This window comes from Lemur catta, chromosome 7 (genome assembly GCF_020740605.2).
Source record: "Lemur catta isolate mLemCat1 chromosome 7, mLemCat1.pri, whole genome shotgun sequence".
Taxonomy (NCBI): domain Eukaryota; kingdom Metazoa; phylum Chordata; class Mammalia; order Primates; family Lemuridae; genus Lemur; species Lemur catta.
The window spans coordinates 84,964,251-84,988,178 of NC_059134.1; the positions used below are offsets into that span (position 1 = coordinate 84,964,251).

Here is a 23,928-nt window from a genome sequence, read left to right on the forward strand (position 1 = left end):
TAAAAGGTGGAAGGTGCTTCCTGCTGGAAGCATTCCCAGCAGGAACAGCCAGGGCTGAAGAGTGGAGGGAGAGGTCCCAGGTCTACACCTTTTAAGCCTTTCACTGCTCAGTTCTGCTCTTCTCTAAAGAAAGGAAGATCTGGCCACTCCCAGCCACACCTCAGAAGTGAGTAAGGCTTTTGCACCCTTTAATAGCAGTGATTGCATATGTGTCAGGTTCTCATCTTGCTTTTAATTTTATGAGAGTGTAGCTTTGGGCTGCCGTTTGGGATGAAACAGCAGATTATCAAAGTGTAAATGTTTTTTTTTTTTTTCATGGTGCAAACACATCGTAAATGAGAACTCAAGAGTCCCGTTGGTATCAGGGAGAGCTGGGGCCAGTGGTCCAGGGTTTTATCTTCCTGAGGGAGAAGGGGAAAAATTGGCATTGACTCAGTATCTGTTATGATCCAGACCCTACACTGGTGCTTTAATGAGTATTTATTATCCAACTCCCATCAACTGCTCTTTGAGGTGTGCATGAAATAGCTACTAAATAAACGAATGGCTGAATTTTATCAGAGCCACTTTACAGGCTGGGAAACTGAGGCTCATAAGGTGGGGGGTGACTTGCCTGAGATGGCTCAGCTCTCACGTGGGGGGGCTGGAATTCAGCTCAGAGCCCCCTGTCCCTTGTAGCACCACACTGCAAGTTCCCATTCAGCTTTGGTGGTTAATCTTATTCTTCCATGCCCAGAACTGAGGCTTTGAAAATTCAAGGCATCTCCTTTTCCTAAGAGTTTGGATTTTTCTGGCTCCTTGAGAATTATGGGGCTTGAAACAATTCAGAAGTGTGGGGCGGCATCTTCAGGAAGGGAGGTGATGGGAACTTTCCTCTCTGTGCAGTGAAGCCTCTGAGACCACCAAAGATCAGGGAGCCAGTGGGGGGTGAATCTCGACTCCCCATTGTTCAGGTGGGGGCTGCCCAGCAGGAGGGTCGTCTCAGGAGTGAAGACTGGTTTGGATTGGCCCAAGATGCCGAAATTCGCTGCAGGGAGCACTGGGACTGTTTGTAGTAATTTAGGAGGACTCTCCCTAAGGAAATCAGTAACTGCTGCCTTTCTCTTAATTGAAACCATTCTTTCCCTCCGGCTTCAATGGGGCAGGTTCTGGTCTCTGTGCTGAAAGGCATTTATTTGGTGTAACAGGAGAGCAGGATGCTGGTAACACTCTCTCTCGTGCTTTGTCTACTATTTCCTTTTACTGGCCAGTCCACTCTGCCTGACGCATCCATTACACCGTAGCCACTCTGACACCAGAGCGAAATGCCGCTGCTCTGCAGGCAAGAGGCAGCACTCAGGTTCCTAGAGGGTTTGGAAAGTGAGTGAGAAAGAAATGTAGACTTCTCCCTCTGGAGGCAGAGGGCTGGGTTGGCTGGGAACCTAGAGATGTTCAAATTCAACTTCTTCCTTGTTTGATAAAGAAAATGAGGCCTGGAGAGATAAAGTGACTTCTCCAAGTACTCACAGCTTCTCAGTAAGAAGCCTGGTGCTAAACGTCAGGTCTCGGGACTTCCAACCTAATGCCTTTCTCACCAAACCAAAGAAACATCTATCAGGCCATCATACTATATGTCAGACGCTGCAGATACAAAGATGGATAAGGCCTGGTCCCATGGGAACCCATTTTGCTCATATGGGTTGGTACCGCTTGAGACAGAGTTCTTCCTAGAATGATGCTTTATAGGTAGACCCCTGCTCCCTTCTCTTGTCTCTCTCTTTCTCTATCTCATCTGTCTGTCACCCATCTATCTCAAATCTGTCCTATCTATGTATCTATCCATAAAGAGAGAACATATATTATATAGAGTAAGAGCCCATGTTTCGGGATAATTAGGCTCCTGGCTCCTACTTAACTGCAGGTCTGGAGGTCTTGTGTGGCCACAACCAAGGATACAGCAAGTGGCTGACCAGTTAATGAAGAATTAAGTTCAAATAAGAGGCAGTTTACATTTAAGCTGCCTTAAATGCACTTTAATCTTTGAGATGATTGGCTAATATCTATGAAGTACTAGGCACTTTGCTAAGAGTCAAGTTCTTTGCTCAGTGCTTTAGGTGTATTACCTCACTTAATCCTTAAAAGCGCCCCATAAGAAGGCACGACCTTCACTTTACTAATGAAGAAACTGTGGCTTAAAGGTTAAGGAAACAACATCTCACAAGAGCTTACACTGGGAGTTGGACCCAAGTCTTCCTGATGTAAAAGACGGTGAGTTTGGCCACTATGATCTGACAATGCCATGGGGTACATTGCTCCAGTCACCAGTTATCAGTGACTGTGAAATAATGGATGGCACTGTTGTCAGGGGGCCAGGAGGTTCTCGCAAGCCTTCAGAGGGCTTGGGAGTGGACACATGACAGGTGTGCTCTGCTGGGCTGCTCTGCAAATCTGTCTGATTTCCCTTTAATATCTGGGCTAGACCCAGAAGGGGCAGATGCAGCCCCACTTACACCAGCTCTGTACCCAGCTGGTGACCCAAATGGAACTCTTGTCCCTAAAGCCACGTCATTCAGTTGTTGCAGTTTTTGCCTTCTGAGTCTCCCTTGTCTACCATACTAAGTCCAGATTCTAGGGACATCTCCTTATGGACCCTGGAAGGCCAAGATGAATTCCAAATCTGATTTAATTGGGTGTATGGGAGGGGGAGTACATTTCCTTTTGCTGGGTATCCAGGACCAACAAAAGCCCTATGTGAATAAGTAAACTATGTCCATGAGGTTGTAGACAAGTGAGCCCCAGACCACACTGACCACCTGTCAAAGCAGCGCTGTCATTCTCAATTATAATATCCTCTTTCATCTTCTGTAGAGCACTATCAGTACCTGAAATTACCTTATTCATGTATTAATCACCTGTACACTATCTCTTCACATTAGAAGGTAAGCTCCTGGAGGGCAGGGACCATGTCTGTCTCTCCAGAAACCAGGATCGTATCTGGCACGTAATATCCATAACACCTTGCACCTCGCCCTGTGGGGACTAACGAGGCTTTGGGAGGCACAGGTTTTGCAGGAGGAGGCCCAGCTGTCCTCACCCCGACTTTCTAGAGCTGCCGTCCAATGCCTGTGGTGAAAGAACGGGCCTTCACCAGGTGTGGTCTCTTGTCATGCTCGCCAGCCATTTATTTGAAGGAAAATCAAGTCATTATTTTTTTTTTGACAGCTCCACAGAAGGGTCATTTGGAACTTCCTCCATTTCCAAGCCTCTAGATCTTTGCATGGGCCGTGTTCCTTAAAAGCAGGAAGTTATGTTTGGCTGGCTCCAGCTGAACGTGAAATGGTAAAGATTTTGGTCCAAACCCTGTGGCTTGAATTGGGTTTAAAAGCTTGTCAGGAATGAATTCCCTGGAGCTTGGCATTTGAGACTGGCATCTGCAGTTACAGCTGAGATTTCATGGACTGAAAACTCAGGAAGAGGTGTGAATTACAAGCTACGAGTTCACAGGGCAATTGGAACTGTAGTAATCCTGGAAATCTTTTGGCCCAGATTTTTAAAATATCCCCACAATCCAGCGTCTCCTTCTGTAGCGCTTCTGCTTTGAAATGTTTGCGTAACTACAAAAAATATCTGCAGAATGAGCGGTGAGTGCTAGGGTTCTTAGACTGGGAGGGGACCCTGCTTCTTGTGCATGTGTGCTTGTGCGCATGTGAAAAAGGGAAAGAGGATGAGAAAAGAGTTATTCAAACGTGACCTGGCGATTTCCAAGCCCTCTGAATTCAGAATCAGTGGAAATCTAGAACTCCACTTCGTCACTTGCAATGCTTTGTTGTTGCAAATGAATATTTTTGCAGCTACGTTATTTGCTGCTGAAGCATTTGAGGAGGAAAAGGGTAACCTAAAGGCATGACTCTTGTTCTGTCGGAGACCAACTGTAAGTCAGTGTTGGCTGTAAGGTAAACCGTAGGGCAGGGCTACTGGCCACCAGCTGCCAAGGTTTATAACTGACTTACTTTTCTTCTACACTGCAGCAAGCTCATGCTTATTCCTAGAAAAGCATGCACACGCACTCGCTTGCATCCAGATAAGCTTCTCTGAGTCACAGGGAAAGAGGCCACTGGCGATTGCAAGGCACTTAGTTCCCACTGGAGTGTGACTGGCATGGCGCCTCCTATGAATTGAAGTGGTGGTGTGGGGGAAGGGGTTAAAAAGCATCAAATTATGGGCTATCTGAACCAGATGCCATCTGTCCTGGGAAGAACAGAGGTAGTGACCTGTCTACTCTCCCAGCCAGGCAGAAATCCAATCCATTCATTGAGCATTTCCTCTTACTGTGGTCCCTAGAGGGTCAGCCCTATTTAAGCTCAGGCCTCCGAAGTCCCAGCGCAGGGCTGATTTTTCTATGAAATTCTCCCCATCTCCTCTGGTCAGCTAGCTTCCTCCTGGGAGGAGAGAGTAGTAATCTGCTCCCATCCTCCAGCTGTATTTGCACGACATTAGTAAATATTAACCCAATGACGTTCAAACTACCTGAGAACTGGCATGATTCTGCTTCTCACCTGCCTCTTCCTGAAGTCAAGTGCCACAAAGAGAGAGGCATTGGCATGTGGCAGCCGAGAAAGAAGGGATCGGTCTACCTGACCCGTGATGGTGCAACCTTGCAGAGTTTTCTTAACCTCTCTCGGCCTCCGTTTTCTTATCTGTAGAAGGTTTGATGATAGCAATAGTACTTACCTTATGTGATATTGCAGGGTTTAAATGGGTTAGTCCAAGCACCTAGCACTGAGCCTGGCACCTAGCAGGTGCTCTTGTGTTAACGTGACTGGGAAGCCCAGCCAGGGGCTCAGCAGTAGGAGAGTCCCAACCACATCCTTTAGCCCATAGTTCACTTGCATTTCACACCCCCAATAGGAGAATCTGCAGATCCCAAGCAGCGAGGTGTGGCTTTGGTAAACTGAGTCTTGGCTGAGAGACCAGGTGTTATCCTGGGGTTTGACTCCTTGGCTCTTGCCACTTTCCTAGTAAAATGTTGGATCAGTTGTGCTCTGAGCCTCACTTGTTTCGTCTGTGATGTGGGGATGACAATTTGATGTCAAGGTGCTCTGAGAATCACATGGCATAACATCTGTTAAGGCCTCTAGCCTACAGTCCAGTGCAGAGTAGCAGCTCCATACATTCCAGAGTCTTCTCTTTCTCACTTGAGAGGATGCTAAAAGAGACAAGCAAAAGGGAAGAATGTCAAAATTGGAGATGCCCTGGACCGTGTGCTGAAGTCGGACTCTGGGGGCTGGGGGGTGGCCTTTTGCTCCTCTTTGTCTGGGTGGCTCCATGTTAAAGGACAGGTAGCCTTACTGCAGCTTCTGATTCTGTAATCACGGTCAAGGCCACTGTTTACCCAGCGCGGGTCCCTGTAGGGTAGGATTGGACACCGAGGCTTTGCCATCTCCTCTCTGCGTGGTGAACTAGGGACAGTCTTTATGAAGAACTTTAAGATGCAGAGTATTTTTATTCTTGATACTGAGGGGAAAAAAAACACAAAACTACTCATATGAAGCCCATGTCACTTATGGCATTTTTACGCCACACATTTCATTTGGGCTGCAGGACCCTGTGCTAATTTCTCTGACTGTCTCTTTCTAAAGCCAGCACGTGGGGTGACTTACCCTCCTAAGGCTTCCAGTGCCTTGGAGCCCCTGGCACACTGCAGGACTTACTAAGTGGTGGCTGTCATCGCTATGATTGGCCCCTACCTCAGTGTTTTCCAGATTGTTCCTCCCAGTCTTCTAGGGCTTTGTGGAGGGTGCCAGGACCATGGGTGGGCTGGGATGGGTGCTGGGCATGAATGAGCATCTGGGGGAACGAGGCTCTGGGTCTGCCCCTCCACCCTCACTCCAGCTCCCATGAGGGAAGCTCTAGTTTTCGCCATCTTAAATATTGTGGTTCTGCCGAAGATATCATGGCCGGGAGAGGAAGGAAAGTCTGAAAACCATCACGCCCCTCTCTGAGTGCTGCCACTGGTCCCTTTGCCTGTTGACAGCCCGGACGGCAAGAGCAGCACCACAGGTGAATGGAAAAAACCAGCAGACTTGGAAAATCTGAGTTTATCAAACTCTCTGTTAAGACTCTTGAGTCTCGAGCTCTTATTCCTTCATTTCTTCATCTGTTAAATGGATCCATAGCACCTACCCTCTGGGCCTCATGGGGCTGCTTTTGGATGTGAAAGTGCTTCGTAGTGGGTGGAGACAACTCGTATGTGGCAAGATTACCAGAGCCTGCTGTGCTGTGATCCCTTCTATTCTGTTGAGGGTGGAGCCCAAATGTGTCTCCATTCATATGGGATTTTGGAGAAGCTTTCTGAGATTTGAATACTGTCCCAGGTGTGCATAGCAACACTCCCACTTTTATCCCACAAGCTCCAAAGGTTTCGTAACTTCTTATTTCATCCTGGGAGGTAGAAAGGCTCGATGTGCCTGGGGGGAGCACAGGTTCAGTGAGTTATTCAAGGTCACATAGCTTATAATTAACAGGATTTAGACTTAGAATTAGTGCACTTACTCCCAGGTGGGAGCCCCTGGTTCATCAGCCCATCAGTGACCCATTAATCACCCCGGAACTGGAGATACTACCTGTGAGTAACAGTTTCTCAGCCTACCTCAACTCTCATGAGATATTTCCCTCAAACCAAAGTGAACCAGTTCCTCAAAGTGCCAGCTACAGTTAGGAGCAGAAACTGTACACTGGTTAGGTGATGTCGCAGTCATTGTAACTACCTGGGGGGTGGGGGAAGAACACACAAATTACAAAACAAAGTGGAACCATCTTTTTTTTCCTACTTGCAACAGGAAAACCCCTATGTGGGCCCCAGAGATGCTTTTTCATTTCATTTACCACATCCTGGGTTTGTGCTCATCAATCTGCTAAATCAGTAAGAACCGAAAAAGAAAAAAACAAAGATTTTGAGGCCAGAGGATTTCCTGATTGCCATGACAACACACAGGGGTATATACTGTTGTTTCTCTCCCTGGAGACTCTCTCACCAAAGTCCCCTTGGCCTTACAGAATTCTTGTGCAGTAAAGCAACCGTTCTGGGACACATGCTCTCCTTTGCCAGAAAGACTCTGTTAGATCCAGGACCGGGAGTAGGGGTTTAAACAGGTTCTCCAAACCCTCTCCCTTCCCCAGTCCTACCATCACACAAGGAGGCAGAGACAGGGCCTCTGTTCCAACTCTGAAAATGATCCAAGAGCTTGCTAGACTATGCATTGGGCTGGGCATTTGGTGGCCTTAGCTGAAGGGCCAGGGTAACAGTGGAGAGAACCTTTCGGCATTCTTCTCCGATAGAGTGAGTGTGACCAGCCCCCGTTGGTTCAGGGTTGGCTGCCATGACAGGGTCTGTGCTCCATGGACAAAAAGCTGAGAGGTCAGGGATCCCAGCCAGGCGCCAAGAAGTTGGGGTGCATTTCCTTTGTAAGTGTCAAGTGATGAATAGTTCAGTTGAAAGCAACCCAAGACACATTCTGGAGGAAGTTCTCTGGGTATGATTGTGCATGACTGTGTTCTCTGCTCATTAAACCCTCATCTGCCTCCAGGGCAATTCCGGGAGAGACTGAGTCACTCAAGACTCATGGTCTGCACTGGGCAGCCAAAGGCGATTCGGCCACCAAGTGTGATTTTGGCCTCATTCAGAAGTGGATGCTGAACAATACGCCCTTTCACCAGGCGCCCATCACATGGGCGTCAGGAGATGGGGGCGGGTGAAGCCGGGCACAGGGAAGGCTGCCGGCCTTCTGGACTGGCAGGCCTGGGGGCAGCAGGGGCTCCAGGAGCTAGAGAGACTCCCAGATAGAAACTTCTGGGCTTGGAAGACTTCAAACAAATGAAAAACAGACTTCTTCATGTCCTGTTAAGGCAGTAGGTTGTGGCTTTATTGAGAACAGCTTGCTTAGACTTCTTGCAAAAGACAGTTCAGTAGCGAGAGCACTGGACTGAGAGTCAAGAATCTGCATTTATGGATCCCTGGGATTCTGCTTTTCTCATAAATGGCTGGGAGACTATGCTCAGTCATTCTTTTTTTTTTTTTTTTTCTTTTTTATTTCAGCATATTATGGCTCTGTGTCACAAGAGACCTTGGTTAGAGGCTTCCCATTGTCTCTTTCGGCTTTATATGTAGATGATCCAATTAGCAATAATGCTTTAAAAACAATCATTGGCCTTTCCCCTCTCTGCTTCTGATCAGAATCAGCTCAGTTAGGCTTATGAGTTGTGTAATCTGTTTTGGACATGAGCTCAGCAAATCAGAGGACAGAAATAGAATCCTGGCTTCTTAATGATAAACACTGTAAAAATGAAAACTCTGGAGAGCTCACCAATGCTTCTGGCTGTCACTGCCCAAGTGGTTTGTGTGTGGCTGCCTCCCAGGAGCTGGATCACCTTGGATGCTGTCAGCCCAGAGTGCCATGCTCCAGCCAGATCAACCGGGCGTCTCAGCCTGGATGGTCTAGGTCTTTGGGTTTGGCAGCAGACATCTCAAAATGTCACAAGAACGGCCTGTGGTATAGCAGCCCAGCCCTGGGCCAAGGCTGGGTCCCAGGTCCTCTCCTCATTTGCTCTGCCTGGCCACAGCCAGAGCATTCATGCTGTGAGGGGCAGGAGGCCTGAGGGGTGAATTGGGGTTGGACCCTCAATTCCCAAGGGTATCATGGGAAGACCAACGGGTAGAATCAGAGAGAGGGAGCCGGCTCATTGCTGGGGAAAGCCAGTGAACGTTGAGCCTTCAGAAGCTTCTCCCCAGAGAGAGAGTGGAAGTTCCATTAGTGCAGATTTTTTCACTGAAGCCTTACCAAGCCCTTGAGCAAAGTCCCTGCCCCTTTAAGCCTTGTGGTCCAAAACTGAGAGAACTCTGATCTTAAAATAATATTCAATATGTTCAAATTATTTTCTCGAGCGCTCTCTTTTAATGATCACCTCTGCACACTTTAAAAATAACATGGAGTTTCCTGTGGTTTTGGTATCTGTCCCATGCATAAGCTACAAATGAACATTGTAAAGTCATCTGTCAGACTGCCCAGTGTGAGCCCACCAGCAACTAGCTCGATTTACTTAATGTTTCTCGATGAATCAGTTACCTCGTATGTAAAATGGGGATAAGAAAAGTGCCTGCCACATGGGACTGCTGTGAGAACCAAATGAATTATTAGGCGTAAAACGTGGAATACTTGAGCCCAGAACAGGCACTTAGTACGTGCTTGCTGTTATAATCACGGCCCACGACAAGTGAGCCCTGGGAATTTGACAACAGGAGCTGGCCTTATTCCCATCTTCAAGATAAAGCAACCTCTCCAGACACATCCCATTCTGGACCAAATCAGTGGGAAAAAAAAATTTAATTCTGCCTCATCTGTCCTGAAGAGATGACAGATAGAGACCAGGCACATCTGGGCAGCTCATGTTAGAAAACAAATCCATCCATTTTGGACCATCTGGAAAAGCCTGGTCTGGAGACCTGACAGTCCTCTCTCTGGGCGTGGTATGATGTAGGTTGTCTCCTGGTGGTCTTCATGTGGGATGCACTGCGTTTGCCGTCCTCTCTCAGGACATTTGCCTCAGAGACGGCCCTCCGATGGTACGTGACATTGCTGAGATGATGGCTTGAACGTTCAGACAGACAAAGCCAATTACAAAACTGAAAGTTGCTCCCTGAAACATTTGCTTTAAATGTTCGTAGAAGCAAAGTTTCAGGTAAAAGACATTTTGAGTGTCCAGTGGGGAATTCTCAACAGAGACCAGCTGGTCATTTTTTAGATGTGATGTGAGGAAGCGACTTGATAGGTGATGCTCTTGCACCCCGTATGTCTGTTTCCTGGAGGGGAGAGCAGAAAGGGAGCATTTGTTCATTCATTCCTTCAACATCTGCCTCCTATGGGTGGCTGTGCGAGGTACTGGGGATATAATGCGGGGAAGAGTGACACAATTCCTGCGGGCATGAAGCACACAGGGAAGTTCCAAAATTCTAGAATTCTGGAATTTCTGATTGCTGAGAAGACTTTGGAAATAATAATTTCTTGTAATTCTTTGCCTGGTTGTGTCACAGACTTGGAGAAACCAATAAAACCCAGAGACACTGCTCCACCTAAACACCTACACACACACACACACACACACAAATGCACACACACACATGCACACACAATCTTGCATACATTCTCACAGGTTCATAGACACCTTGAAGACCAACTCCTGGATTCCAGGTTGAAAACTTCTTGCCTCCCAGCTCCATCACTAGGCACCTGTGTCAACCACCCTGACTCCTCAGGAAAGTTTGGGAAGACGTAGAGAATGGCAACTTTGTGAAAATTACACAATACTCTCTCCCTAGGACTAGACGGGATTTTCTACCACTTGGAAAATGATTATGGTGGATCAAGAAGCTATCCCTTTAAGGCTCTACAATGTAGACAACGTTTTGAAATATGCTGAGCGATTTTATTAGAGAGATATGTTTTCCTTGACCCGAGGTTTAGTGGAAAATATAGATAAGATAACGGTGGGATGGGTCAACTATGGTTTGTCCAAGTGAGAGTGAATTTAACCAGGAGCCTGCACAGTAGGCAGCAAAGCACAGAGGTTAGGGCCCAGATTCTCCTGCTTGGATGACTGTGGGCAAGTTACTTCGCCACTCTATGCCTCAGTTTCCTTGTCTCTAAAATGGGTTTGGCAATAGTGCCTACCTGACAGCATTTCTATGAGAATTAAATGAGCTGATGTATATAAGGAGCCTAATGAGTATGCAATACCCATTGGCTCTAATTATTAACTGTCAAACACCGTAGCAAGTGTTTGACCTATCTTATCTCATCTAACAGTCCCACAAACCCTGACAGGTTGGCATTGTCATCCCGTCAAGGAGGAGGCTGACTGTCAGAGAGGTTAAGTAACTAACTAGCTGTCTAACCTGGAGTGAGTGGCAGGGTCAGGATTTGAACCAGGTACGGGCAGGTCTAAACCAGACTGAGCTACCGACCTTCATATAACTTTGGTGCTGGAGACTAGCTTTACAGATAAAGTAACTCTCCCGGAGAGCTCCTTTTCCTCGCCTTCCTGACAGCTCCCTAGCAGACCTCTTCCCACAGGGGCAGATGAGGTTCCTGGACGCTGGGCCCGGTGGTGATGAGGCCCTGAACGTCCAGTGGCATTTCTCCCTCGGGGAGTCTCCTCTCTGAAGCCAAAAGTGGCCTCAAACAGTCACTGTTTTCCATTGAGCTCATTCTGTCTCTCAGAGGGAGGGACTTGGGACAGTTTACTCATTACATGATACGGGAGATTTATTGGAGACCAGAGGACTCAACGGAAAACATTCTTGATTTATTTCCAACTGGAAGGGCTTATTTGAGAGATGCAAGCAGCCATTTATATTATTAGCCTCCTGAGTCAAAGTGAATCCTGAATCACAGAGGTCTCTGTTTCTCAGAACACACACGCAAACAGCAGAGGAGTCCTGCCTCTCCGCAGTGGTTTGCAGTGTGGGTAGTGCCATTGCCAGACACCTCGGCGCTCTGCCCAGCAGGGTTCTGTGGTCTGTGGCTACTCACATCCCAACCTTACCTTAACTCTACTCAAACCTGGGGAATACTGGCAGCGATGCATTGGGGATGCTGAGAGGTCAGAAAAAGTTACCCAAACTGGGGTTAGGAGTAGTAGCCAAGCAGTTAAGCCTGTGGACTCCTGTCGCCAAGACTGGTTGGGTTTGAATCCTGGCTTTGCCATTACCACCTCTGTGAAGCCAGGGATGTTTCTTTTTTTCTCCCCATCTTTGTGCCTGAGTTTCTGTATCTGGAAAGTGGGGATAATAATATTACCCCTCAGAGGGTTGTTTTAAGGATAAAATGAGTTAATGATTCTAAAGTGCTTAAAAGAGTGTCTGCCATCTACATTATAAGTACACAATAAGTATTAGCCACTGTTATTGCTTTGGTATTATTAATACCCTCTGGGGTAATAATTTGGGTTTGCACATGTATTAAGGAAACCTGACGGCATGTCTTCAAATGTTATCCAGATTTAAATGATACACAGCCCTGAAGTATTTGATCCCTTTTAAAGCAGGAGGAGCCCAGAGGAGGGGAATTGTGAACACTCATAGGATAGTTGTCCTGAAATGAAGAATTTGTTACTATCATTGCGATTCCTCTATGGCTAAAGGCCATCAGGTTTATGAGCTGGACTTTTTCACGAGATGAAGATAAATATAAGCTGTGGAATTTTTACTTTGTGTAGAATTTCTTCATTCATTCACAGCCCTTTGCATACACCTACAATGTGTCAGGCCCTGTTTAAGCCTCCGAGCCTGGGAAAGCTGAAGGTTGGGTTTATCTGTTTCATCCTATATTGGCTGATCACGTGCACACACAAAACCACGCACTCACGTGCATACACACATGTGGACACACTTACACAATGCATGCATTGTCAATGAAGTCATGTTGCCTGCTGCACATGAAACTCTAGGGATTTTACTCAAAAGTCTCAGCCTGCATTGGTTCCTCTTGCATTTGCATATTCTGTCTTCCAGGTGGCAAGCTAGAAATGATTTTAATAAGAAAAAAACTGCTATTTAGCTCAAAACCACTGTCCATGCCTCAGACTTTATTTTTAACCTGAGTGACGGCAAGCACCTGGGCTAGATGCAGGCCAATAATTTGCCACTCCTGGCATCCAACTGAAGTCTCCCCGATCAGCCTCACCTCCAAGAAGCTGATTGGGATGCTTTGTTTTTCTTTCATGTGCTGGACAAGGAAGAGGCCCCAGAAGGGCTGTCATGCAGAGTGACAATTTCCCTTTGTGAGATTGGCCAACTGAGGCCCAAGCTGAAAATGTCAGTAAAAACAAATAGGATTGCAAAAGGGCCTTGAACATTTCCCTCCTGTCGCTCTGGGTGCCTCGTCGGCCAAGTGTTGCGTGAGTGTCTTAAGAGGATGCCATTAGGCCGGAAAAAGAATTAGCTGCACAAAAATATGTTTTCTCCATTTCGCCTAGTTCTGATGTTTGGAGTTTTTTAAGCACCGATCTGTTAAGGATGCAAACAAAAGACGCTTATGTCTTTGCAAGCTCTATTTCTTATTTCCTTTTACTGTTTTCAGATAATATAGAATTTTAACAGTTCTCTTATCTCATTTTGCCTTTGTCAGACACTGTTTTCTAGTGGTTGAAACCTGCTTCCTCCTCAGGAAGCAGAAAGCAGTTGTTGCCTGTATCGTTCCCTAGAAATGACCCTATCTTCGTCATTATTTAACAGTTGTTTGGATGTGCTCTCTTCTTTCTCCAGTTGCGCTAATGATATGAAAGAATCCCTGGGCACATAGCAAAGTGGTTCAAACCATGGATTTTGGTGTTAAACAGATGGATTTCCAGCTCTGCCACTTGAGAGCTGGGTAACTTTAGGAAGTCGTTTAATTTCCCTGACCTTCAATTTCTTCACCTATAAATAGTACATACATATTTAATACATAAAACTCACCTCTCAGGGTTCTGGTGAAGATGATGCAACGCAGAACCTTAGAGGTGCTGGGTACCCAGGGACACTGCAGTAATAGGTCTCCTCCCTTATTTCTGTCAACTCAGAGAAGTAGAACAAAGCAACTGGCATCCAGGAAGGAGACAGTAGGTTTGAGAAAGAAATACTCACTTCCTTGGGCAACCCACTTCTTAATTTTCTCATTGGTAAATATGTAGAATCTTCTCAGACACCTTTGGACCTGTGCAAGGAAGAGATAGAGTCTGGGTTAACGTCACTTATGTCAGATTCCAGACCTGGCTCTTAACTAACACAGAGTGGTTCCTGGCCTGGCACCTGGGCCATTGCCCAGAGACGGTGTCAGCCTGTCTCCTTGGAGAAGGACTGTCATTGAGACCCAAGAAAGTGCTCAGGAGGAATCAGACTTCACCAGGACAGTCTCAATGACTTAACCTTTCTGTGTGGAGTTTACTCAAGTGCAAACGCAATAATGTGGTTCCAGAAGAATAATGAATTTTCAGTTAAGGTCTTTGCAGTCTTTTGAGATTATTACTCAGGATCAAGTGGAACAGGATGATTTCCAGCTTCCTATTGAGATTTCAGATTAATATCTACAAAGCTCACAGCAGACCTTGTAGAATTCTTTACCCAGTTGACAGTGGTTGGTTTCCTTTTCAATGCCATTAACTCTTGGGAGAAATAGCAGGTCTTGGATCTTGTCAATATATTAAAAGTGTGTTTTTGAGGAAATTTCAATGAGTCATTTCTTTATTCAGGAAGTGCTTTCTGAGCATCTACTCTCTGTTGGGCACTGTTGTAGTGTTGGAGAAACAGCTGCGAATGAGTAGAAGGCCCTGGCTTTCTTGGAGCTTTTATTACAGGAAGGAGAGATGGACAATCGCCATGGGCACAAACAGATGAACACATTGTTGTCCTGAAGACACAAAAGCCAGATGAGGAGAGGGAGAGGACAGGGTTGAATAAAGGTGTTTCAGGAAGGACTCTAAGGTGAGGTGGGGTGGAGTTGAAATTCTGAATGACAAAAGCCGAACCACCCAGGTGACAGAGGGGAAGGTGGACAGACATCAATATTCTAAGATGGGAAGGACCTCAGAGTGCCTGAGGGAATTGAAGGAAAACTTTGTGCTTAGAGCAGAGACAGCTACTTTGACATTAGAGAGGGATAGAGGAGCCGGATTGTGTTGGTCTTGGCCATGACGAGGAAATTTATTCTGGGGCAACCAAAAGCTATCAGAGGTTATAAGCCAGGGAGCAACAGCATTTGATTGTGGAAAATGCTTGTAATACAGGATTAAGTGGAAAAAAGACTCCTAACACTAGAACTGTAGAATTAGTACTATTTCAACTATGCAAACATATGTGTGTATATATATCATATATGATGCAATATATATATCATGTATGCGTGTGTGCATGAGCATGTGTGTGCATTCAGTAAAAACACTGGAAGAAGTTACAGCAAAATGTTTGCTACAGTTTTCTTAGTGGTGGACTTGTTTTCCTTACTACTTCCCTGAATTTTGTATGTTTTCCGTGAGTTTGTATTACTTTAATAGTCAGAGGTAAATCATGTCTTTTGAAACCTTGTTGTAGAGCAGCTGATGGAGAGAATGTAAGAGTGATGCTACCTTAACGTGTCTTATCTCAGATTTGAGTTTAATGTAATGGCACTTTGGAATGCTGGAGTGAATTTTGAAGGCTCTGGCCAGTTGAGAATTGTATTTGGCTTCTTAAGGAGTATATCCTAATATGAGCTTCTTACTGTTCCCAAATTATTTATGCAAAATAATCTTAACATTTCTGTTTCATCCCACAGATTTAAATATCACCTGCCGCTACTCGGGTGTATTCCATGTGGAGAAAAATGGTCGCTATAGCATCTCTAGGACGGAGGCAGCTGACCTCTGCAGTGCTTTCAACAGCACCCTGCCCACCATGGAGCAGATGAAGCAAGCCCTGAGCATTGGCTTTGAGACCTGCAGGTAAGGGACCAGCACCCGGGCACTGGGGAAAGCTGGTGGCCTGGCCCCAGGGAGCAGAGGAGTTAGAGCCAGAAGGCTCCTCCCTGACAGCTGAATGGATAATTGCCAAAAGAGTCGGCCCCACCTATTAATTTGGCCAAGTCAATCTGGAACCTGTAGGACAACCAGAATTTAAAGTCTGCTAAAGACACCTTTATGAGTCATAGTAGGGGGAGCCCAGAGGAAGCCATTAAGGGTCATATTGGTTGGAATCCTCCTGTCTAACGTGCTTCCACAGCGCTCTCCTGGCTTTGAAGAAGCTGCAGGATCACTGTCGGAACCACAAGAAAATGTAAACCAAATAACAGTGTTTAAAATAAATATGTGGCTGGTAGAGTCTTGGCCCTGCAAGACTTGGCTCAAAGAAGGATTTTCAAACAACTCTCTCTCTCTCTTTTTTTTTTTTTTTTTATTTCTCTTCTGTGTTGGTCTGATTTGAGAAAGTAAATAAAAAGTCATGAAAGTTATTAAGATATATTATATTAAGATACACTATTATTAGGAGGCTTGAGAGGTATCTCAGTGCTCCATAGAAGCTTCTTCAAACCGACTGGTTCCAGGAAAATCATAACAGGGAAAGGCCTTATTTTTTGAATTTCCAATGGCCCTGAGGGGAGTGGTACACGGGAAGAGCAAGCTGCGGGACCAACACCGTGAAGTGTTTTGGGTTTGGTTTGCTTTCAGTAGAAGAGGTCTGGTCGTCTCCATCCCAGCCTGTAGCTACCCCTCTGTGCTTCTGCAATGTCCTTAAGTGACATGTTTCCCCTTTCTCCGCAATGCACACAGACTGCTTTGGAAAAGTCAAGCTGCAGAACTCTTTATGGAAACCCTGACATGTAAGTTAAATGCATCTGTCCCCCAGGATTGGTCACAGAGTCATACACCCACATTATGAGTGGTGGCTGAGCCCTTTTTGCTGAAAGGGAAAAGGAAAATCTTTCATCTAAAATTGCACTGCCTAACGAACGTGGTAGCCACCAGCCACATGTGGCGACTTACACTTACATTAATTAAAGTTACTGAAATTAAAACTTGAATTCTTCACTAGTACCAGCCACGTTTCAATTAGCCGCCAATGGCCAGTTGCTACTGTACTGAATGCCACGGATTACGGAACATTTCTATCATTGTAGAAAGTCCTATTGAGCAGTACCGCCCTGAAACAAAGAGCAGATGCACATAGACAAGGGAGAAATCTCTGGAAGCTACTGAACCTGCGCTGGAGGCTGCTGCAGCGAAGGAAGGCCAATTAGCAAATCCATTTATTCTATTCCCAAGGCTAATTGTTTAACTATGGCCCTGAATAGGCCACTAGCCTAGGAAAGTGGATTTAGTAAGCTGAATTTTGATTGTGAAATGTAGAGAAGACATACTTGTAAAATACAGAGATGGTCTCATATGCTGAGAACCAGAGGAGTTCTCTTTACTGCCATTGGCCAATCAGTCTTGAAGCACTTAATTACAGGGAGCCCTGCTTCCCACTGGCCACGTCCTCCCACTTAATCCTCAAACTGCACTAGGCATTGATATTATCGCTCCACTTTATGGGTGAAGCAATGGAGGCTTAGAGAAGTTCTGAAATTTGCCCTGTGCCACACAACTTACCCTTAGAGGAGCCAGGGTTCTAGTCCTGCTTACTCTGAGCCCAGACAAACTTTTAATGACCAAGCCCAAGGAACTAAGAGCAAAAGAAAAGGGAAGTATGCTACATGCATTTGCTGAATGTTTCTTTCCTCCCTGTGAATAGTAACTTACTCAGGCTGCACACACACATATAAATTTTAATGTCCCCAACTCACCTATCGCCCGACACATAAAACTGTCAGGCAACATGAGGTGCTGAAAACTCAGTAGTAACTTACAAAGGGAGCACGTTATATTCTAGAATGTCGGTGTTATACATCCTTATCAACACGATGTGGTGGGAATGGGGTGAGGAGTGGGCCCACCAAGGGGGATTATTTAGAAAAATGAAAAGGAAAAACCGTGCCAAAGAAATCTATCATTTCAGCATAACTGGTATTAAGTGTTGCAAAACTCATTTCCGTAATTTTGCTTAGGTAGCTATGAATCAGAGATCTGCCATAGGACAGATGGCAGAGTCTCCTAGGCTGGGATAAAACCTTAGCAGCTACTCTCTTTTGTCTGCCCCACCCTGACAAGTAGCAACCTTCAGATATAAGAAAACTTATTAACATTTAATTGTGCCCCTCCCCCCACCGAGCTAAGGAGACTTTGGGGAAACCAGTCTGTCTGTTCAGATGAGGAATTAGTCATGCGAGCTACCGTTGCAACACAGACATAATGATTTCTACATGCTGAAAACCTTCAAACTCACAGACGTTTCTGTGGGTCTTGCAGGGCTATGAGCTCTGTGCTCTTGCCCCTGGCAGGAAGGATGGACAGGATCTATGCCATGCGTTTTAGCCAGCATCGCATTTTCAAAAACCTGCTGGGTTTAACTTCATCCTCTCTGTCTTCCCCCTGCCTGCATCACCGCTTCCCTTGCACATGGTATTTTCTCAGCCCACATCTCATTTTTTGGAGACATTTTCTATTCGGAAAAAATTGTGTAATAATTGAGTTTTTGGCCACCAGGATGCTGCTAGGAGAGGCGGGGCTCTGCATGGCGTCTCTGAAAGGGTCTCCGGCTATAGCGAACTCGCACAAACACTTTGGTTAGGGGAGAAGGGCTGAGCATTTCTCTGGCGGTGCTGCTTCTGGAAAGTTCCTGGGCTAAATAAGCCACTGCTATCTGTTTACTTAATTGCTATTATTCCCATTGTAATGGCAGTTAATTTATTTCCACTGGCAATAGAATTATGCCTGAGAAGCTCAGGAGGCAGAATGTGCTGTGTACTTGGCACATGAACAAGGCTTTTTGTTCAGTATCATGGAGTATGGAGAGAGGGGTTTGCAGGAAAGGTGAGGCCAGGAGCAAAGAGTGGAGAGGGGTAAGTGAGCAGGTCTGAAATTTGTGCACAGAAATGAAGAAGCACTTCTTCCTATCTGCGGGAGCCGGCCATTTCATGTATTTTTTTGGAAAATATGAAGGTAACTGAGAGCCAGCTTGAATCTCACATCATAACTTCTCTCTTCTGTGACTCAGGCTTCCTTCTGCTTGTTCAAACCGACTTGATACTGCTGACCACAAATTTTATTTGACACTAATTTTTTCTTTCATAAATCTATTTTTTTTTTTTTTTTTAGAGAAGCTCTTTGTAGTTCTCTAAGTGAAATCACTTTGTCTGTATTGGCCTTGTTGATCTCTTTCAGTCTCTGTGTGTGCTGTTATTCTTGGATTTCACATAACTCAGTTGTTGAAACCTCTAACATCCCTGGGGGTGAATTGAAGGAAGCCGTGCACTGCATTAAATGTCATTCGATGGAGTGTCATGAAATTCCCGTCACAGCCTTGCAGGTCGATCGACAGCCTCTTGTTTTTCTTTTGCAGGTACGGTTTTATAGACGAGCACGTGGTCATCCCTCGGATCCACCCCAACTCCATCTGTGCAGCCAACAACACAGGGGTGTACATCCTCACTTCCGAAAACTCCCAGTATGACACGTATTGCTACAATGCTTCAGGTTGGTTCTCGGGGTGTTTCTGTGTGGCCTTTTGCTCTCGCCTTCCGTGGGGGTTCACATAGCTTCCATTCATGTAACAAATACTCACTAAATACCTGTGCGGCAGAGACAAGATTCCTGTCTCCATGCTAAGTTGGGGAGGCTGCCAGTAAACACAGAAATATTAAATATCTTATATGAAGTCAGAGAGTGATATAAATGTGATAAAAAAGAAAGCAGAATATGAGACCAAAAAGTACTAAGGGTGCTTTTTTCGGAGATGGTGGTTGGGGAGAGTTCCTCCTGGCCTGTTCTAAGAACATGAGGGAGGCCAAGGTGGCTAAAGTCTGGTGATCAGAGGAGAGAATGCCAAGGAATAAAGTCAGAGAGGTAGCGGGAGCCAGAGCACGTAAGGTGACTCATTCTCAGTGTGATGGGAAGTCATTGCAGGTTTTAAATAGGGGAGTGACATGAATCTAATGATAGCTTTGAGGTGCAAGCCAAATGTCTGAGCTGAGAGGTATTTATTATATGTGGGGGCCAGAGAAAAGGCTGGGAGGATATACAGTAGGTCTTTGACCTTCTTGAATGTCCCTTACCCAATGGTTGAGACAACCAGAGAATAAAGAAGCTAAGTTCAGATGTAGATGCTGGGCTGCTAGCCAGCCTCCTTTGCTGTCTATGGGACTTTCTTCCAACCAGTAGCCTAGAAACTCATGCTTACAAGTCTCGTTTGAGCCCCAGCAAAATTAAAGAGTTCTATCCATCATGAATTTTCTCAGAGTCTTTTGAGAAGGATCAAAACCACAATTATCGAATTTTTGGGTGCCAACAAAAAGTCTTACTTCTTAAACTGGGCCTTATGTTCCCCCTGAAGATATGAAGTAGTGAGAAGGGAAAGAGGAAGCCTGGAGGTAAACTTAGTACATCTTCCTGGAGTGTCAGTTTCTCTTAAAGATGGGAAGGGCATGTGAAATTAGCTGAAAAGTGACTTAAGATATTGTCTACATGAGATAAACACAGATATATGTGGTAGTACAATATAAAATCTGCATGGGTTTTTAAGCTAAAGAAGGAACATCAAATTAATTGTGAGATCTTACTTCTACCTGTCAATAAGAAAATAGACATAAAAAAAGAACACATTAAAAGTGAGCTTACATCAGTGGCTTTAGGCTACTCCACCAACCCATTGTTGCATGAGCAGTAGGGATCAGAGAGGAAATTGAGAGAGGAAATCTAGGCTTTAGGGGAAAGCATCAGGGCTGGCTAGTTGAAATGGAGCATGTGAAGCCAGTAAAGTTTGGCAAATATTTGCAGGTCACTAAACCTATGGAGAGACACACAAAACAAGGAGGAGAAAACTGTAGAACGTTTAATCCTTCCTATCATATGAATGAAGAACACAGATAAAGTTTGACCAAAAGGAGAAAAATCCAACTGCCGCTGAAAAGTACGTGGCCCATACATACCCAGTTCCCAGACCATACCCAGATGTCCATTCTAATGATGTTATAATGAGAAAAACCACATAGGAATAAACAGGAAATCGACATAGAGCAACATGTGGTCTAGCTAGCTCCATCTTGGTGCAAGAGGTCTGAAGAAGACTTTGGGAAGAGCTTGTGCTTTAGATGAGGGGCTTATTCAAGTGGAAAAGGGCTAGTGTGAGACTGCTCCTGAGAGTCTCGGGCACTGCTTGTTGCATCTCTCACTGAATCTTGTTGAGTATGTGTATGCAATAGATTATGTAGTTGCAAATCCACATTGTCCCACCTGCTTTATAAGTTGGTAGCACTTGCCAGAAAGAACCTTAACTCAGAAAGGTAGACACTCACATGGTTTTATGGCCCGGAGTGAAAGCCATCCAGGCAGGCTGCTGCTGAGAATTTTCTCCCCACCCTTAATTTTGCTTATGAGGTTGGACCCATCCCCAGAGTGGGAATCAATAGCATTGATTAACTTTCCTTTCCTTGGAGTTCAGCTGAAAAGTTGGAGAAGTGATGGGGGTGTATTGCGTACCCAAATGGACACATTAAATGGTACAGCTAGAAGTCATGTTTGTCCTTTTCTCTATTTTCGAAATTGGCTCAATGCTGATAGGCTGCTTTTGTGAGTTTTTCTTTAAGTTTAAAGAGAATATTTATTGATCAATTCTACATGCTCAATACTGTGCTAGGCAGAGTGGGTGTATGAAAGAACCAAAAGCTATATTTCTTGTCTTAAATTAACAATCTTGTTGAAGCAGTGAGACAGAGACAAAGAATAAAGAAACTGGGGAAGAGGATAAATGTGTCCACGGATAAATAAATTCTAAATGTCTTAGATTGGAATCAGATGATAGGGGTGTTGGGTGAGCTAAAGATCTTGATAAGCTTCTGCTCCATGCAAAGATTCTTTCTGGAAAGATCCTTGAATCTAACTTAGAGAACTACCAGCAGGTGGTCGTGTTCCAGTACTGTGATCCCCCCATAAACTGGCCACAGGGACCAAAGCCAGCTCAATCTTAGCAGATAGCGTCCATAAGCTTAAAATTTTTACCAGTAGTTTTGGGAAAACATGGCCTGTGGCTTACAAATGAAAATAAGGCAGACCCTGAAAAGGCTTCATGTCTCATTGCTCAGTAGTTAAGGCCCAACATGAGCCTGGTGACTTCTGTATGAACAACACAGAGAACTGACTTGAATTTGTTCATTTATTTAGCTTGCTTTCAGTAAAGCGCCCCATTTTATTTTGAAGGTAGAATTACAGGGAATATTCTACATTCATTTTTTTGTTCATTCACTCATTCAACAACTATTTGAAAATATTTATGGGAGACCTAGAATGTGTCAAGCTTTAAGGAAGGTACCTTTCTATCTGGCACCCAGTGATTAGTGATTACACTGAATAATTAATGTTTCTCTTGATTATTTTGGTGAGTTGGAGCCAAGATTTCTGAGAATTCCCACCTTAGAGACTTTCTAAAAAATCCTTTGGTTCATGGACACATCACCAGGTCTAACTTTCCAAGCAGCACAGTGCTCATTAAACAGAATGAAAGGCTGTCTAATGAGGCTCTGGGATCACTCATGGGAGTATGGGTATGTTAGTTGCACATTTGGGTCACCATCCATCTTAGTGTACTTGCCAGATCTGATGTTCTTTGTAAAAGTTAAGGTGAATTGGAGCATGAAGGGGGTCCATTTGAACAAATGCTCTAATCATTTACAAAACTGTCTTAGCGTTTTTGACATCATGCCCCATCCTGTTACAACTAACTTCCTGGAAATTCCCAGTGCACTGTTATCTGCAGTTGTGTTTGAATCTGGGGGTGGTTGTTCCATCCCCGGCATCAAGAAGCCATAACCCAAGGCCCGTTTCTGGGTATGTGCAACATATGAATATCAGAAGTGTCTCATAGCTTAGGCTGGTCTCTGGTGGCATTTCTAAGACACACAGGTAGATTACTCTCCCACATCTCCCAGGTTGGCCATATGCCTTTATTTTCAAGTGAGAGAATTTCTGAAAAATTTTTTGAAAACTGTAAAAAGCTAAAGAAATATTAACTATTATTGCTCCTTTTCCCCCCGCCCCCGCCAGGGACAGAATCATGTTTATCTTTTTTCTCCTTTTTTTCTTATATGGTCTGGTGTATGAGTGCTGAGTACATACATGCTTAAAAAGAATAAATGAACAGTTATATCTGTAGCTTTCTTTAATTATTTCTTATGCCATTACCAATCAGGGTTTATCTAAATGCTTCTTAACTTAGATATATGTGCAGACCATTTTGTAGGTTAACGTTGTAGGTGTACTTGCTGGGAAAAGATGCTCCCGGGTACTGCGAAGCAAACAACACCTGTTTATTAGATTTGTATTTTTGTCCATTGTTATGAGAACCCAAAAATTTATGGCAGGTCACATAAAATACTTGTAATAACAGCTCTCCTTGTGATGGCAGTCTGCCGGCCTGCCTACCTATCTCCATCCATCTCTCCATCCATCCGTCCATTTCTTTCTTCCATTCTCTTTGCCAAAAGCAACTCTGGGAGAAACAAACCTAACAAATAAATTGTCATTTTACATTTAAGCATTTACACACACACACACACACACACACACACACACACACACACACACACGGCATAAAAGCTGTAATGCACAAATGGATCCAGCCTTCCCATCACAGCAAAATCAGTTTAAAACCCTCTGAGTTTTCAGAGCTCAACACAAGTTCTAGTCGCAGGATGGAGCATTTTGGCATGAGTGGAATGGTTGGTTAAGTTACTGCGCTGTCTGCTTTTACGACCCAAGGGATCGCATGCAGAGTGGAATTTTCAGAGCCTGTTTCAGAGGGCTTCACACAGTGTTGTCCAGAGGGCTTCCAGTAACATCCATGGTTGATCAGGCAGGCCCAAAGTACATGTGGAAATCTTTTTTCCTGAAGAAAGCAGTAAAGGAGAAGAAGATTAAATGGAAAACAAACAAAAAAGGAGTCAGAGGTGCCCGTGATAAGATATGCCAAAATAGCAGTCTTGGGAAATCTGGGGACTTAGACCAAACGTGGCCAACTTTGGAAGCCACATGTTGAGAAGTAGTCTATACAGAGTAGGCACTTAGAAAGATCAGCTTCAAGATCAATTACTATGTCAATGAAAGACTAGAGATTCATTTGTTTTTAAATATTTTGATCAAGTAAATTCTTTGTTGGTGATATTATGCTGTTCATGTTGATGGACATTCGCTCATGCATGTCTGCCATATTTTCCCATCATTTCTGTGGATTTCTGAAATTATAAATGATTTTCTCATGATAGTTCATACATTTCTTTAGTTTTAAAATTTTTTATG

General features: G+C 44.7%; 1 protein-coding gene across 13 annotated transcripts in view; it reads left to right on the top strand.

The window, feature by feature from the left end:
* The window catches only part of CD44 (CD44 molecule (Indian blood group)), a 78,720-nt gene that overhangs the window by 16,978 nt on the left and 37,814 nt on the right, over nucleotides 1-23,928 (top strand). For all 13 annotated transcript variants that reach the window (XM_045557812.1, XM_045557800.1, XM_045557804.1 and 10 more), the window contains exons 2-3: nucleotides 15,324-15,489; nucleotides 18,983-19,116. In XM_045557812.1, the coding sequence (XP_045413768.1) occupies nucleotides 15,324-15,489; nucleotides 18,983-19,116 (300 nt within the window). The remainder of the gene's footprint in view (nucleotides 1-15,323; nucleotides 15,490-18,982; nucleotides 19,117-23,928) is intronic.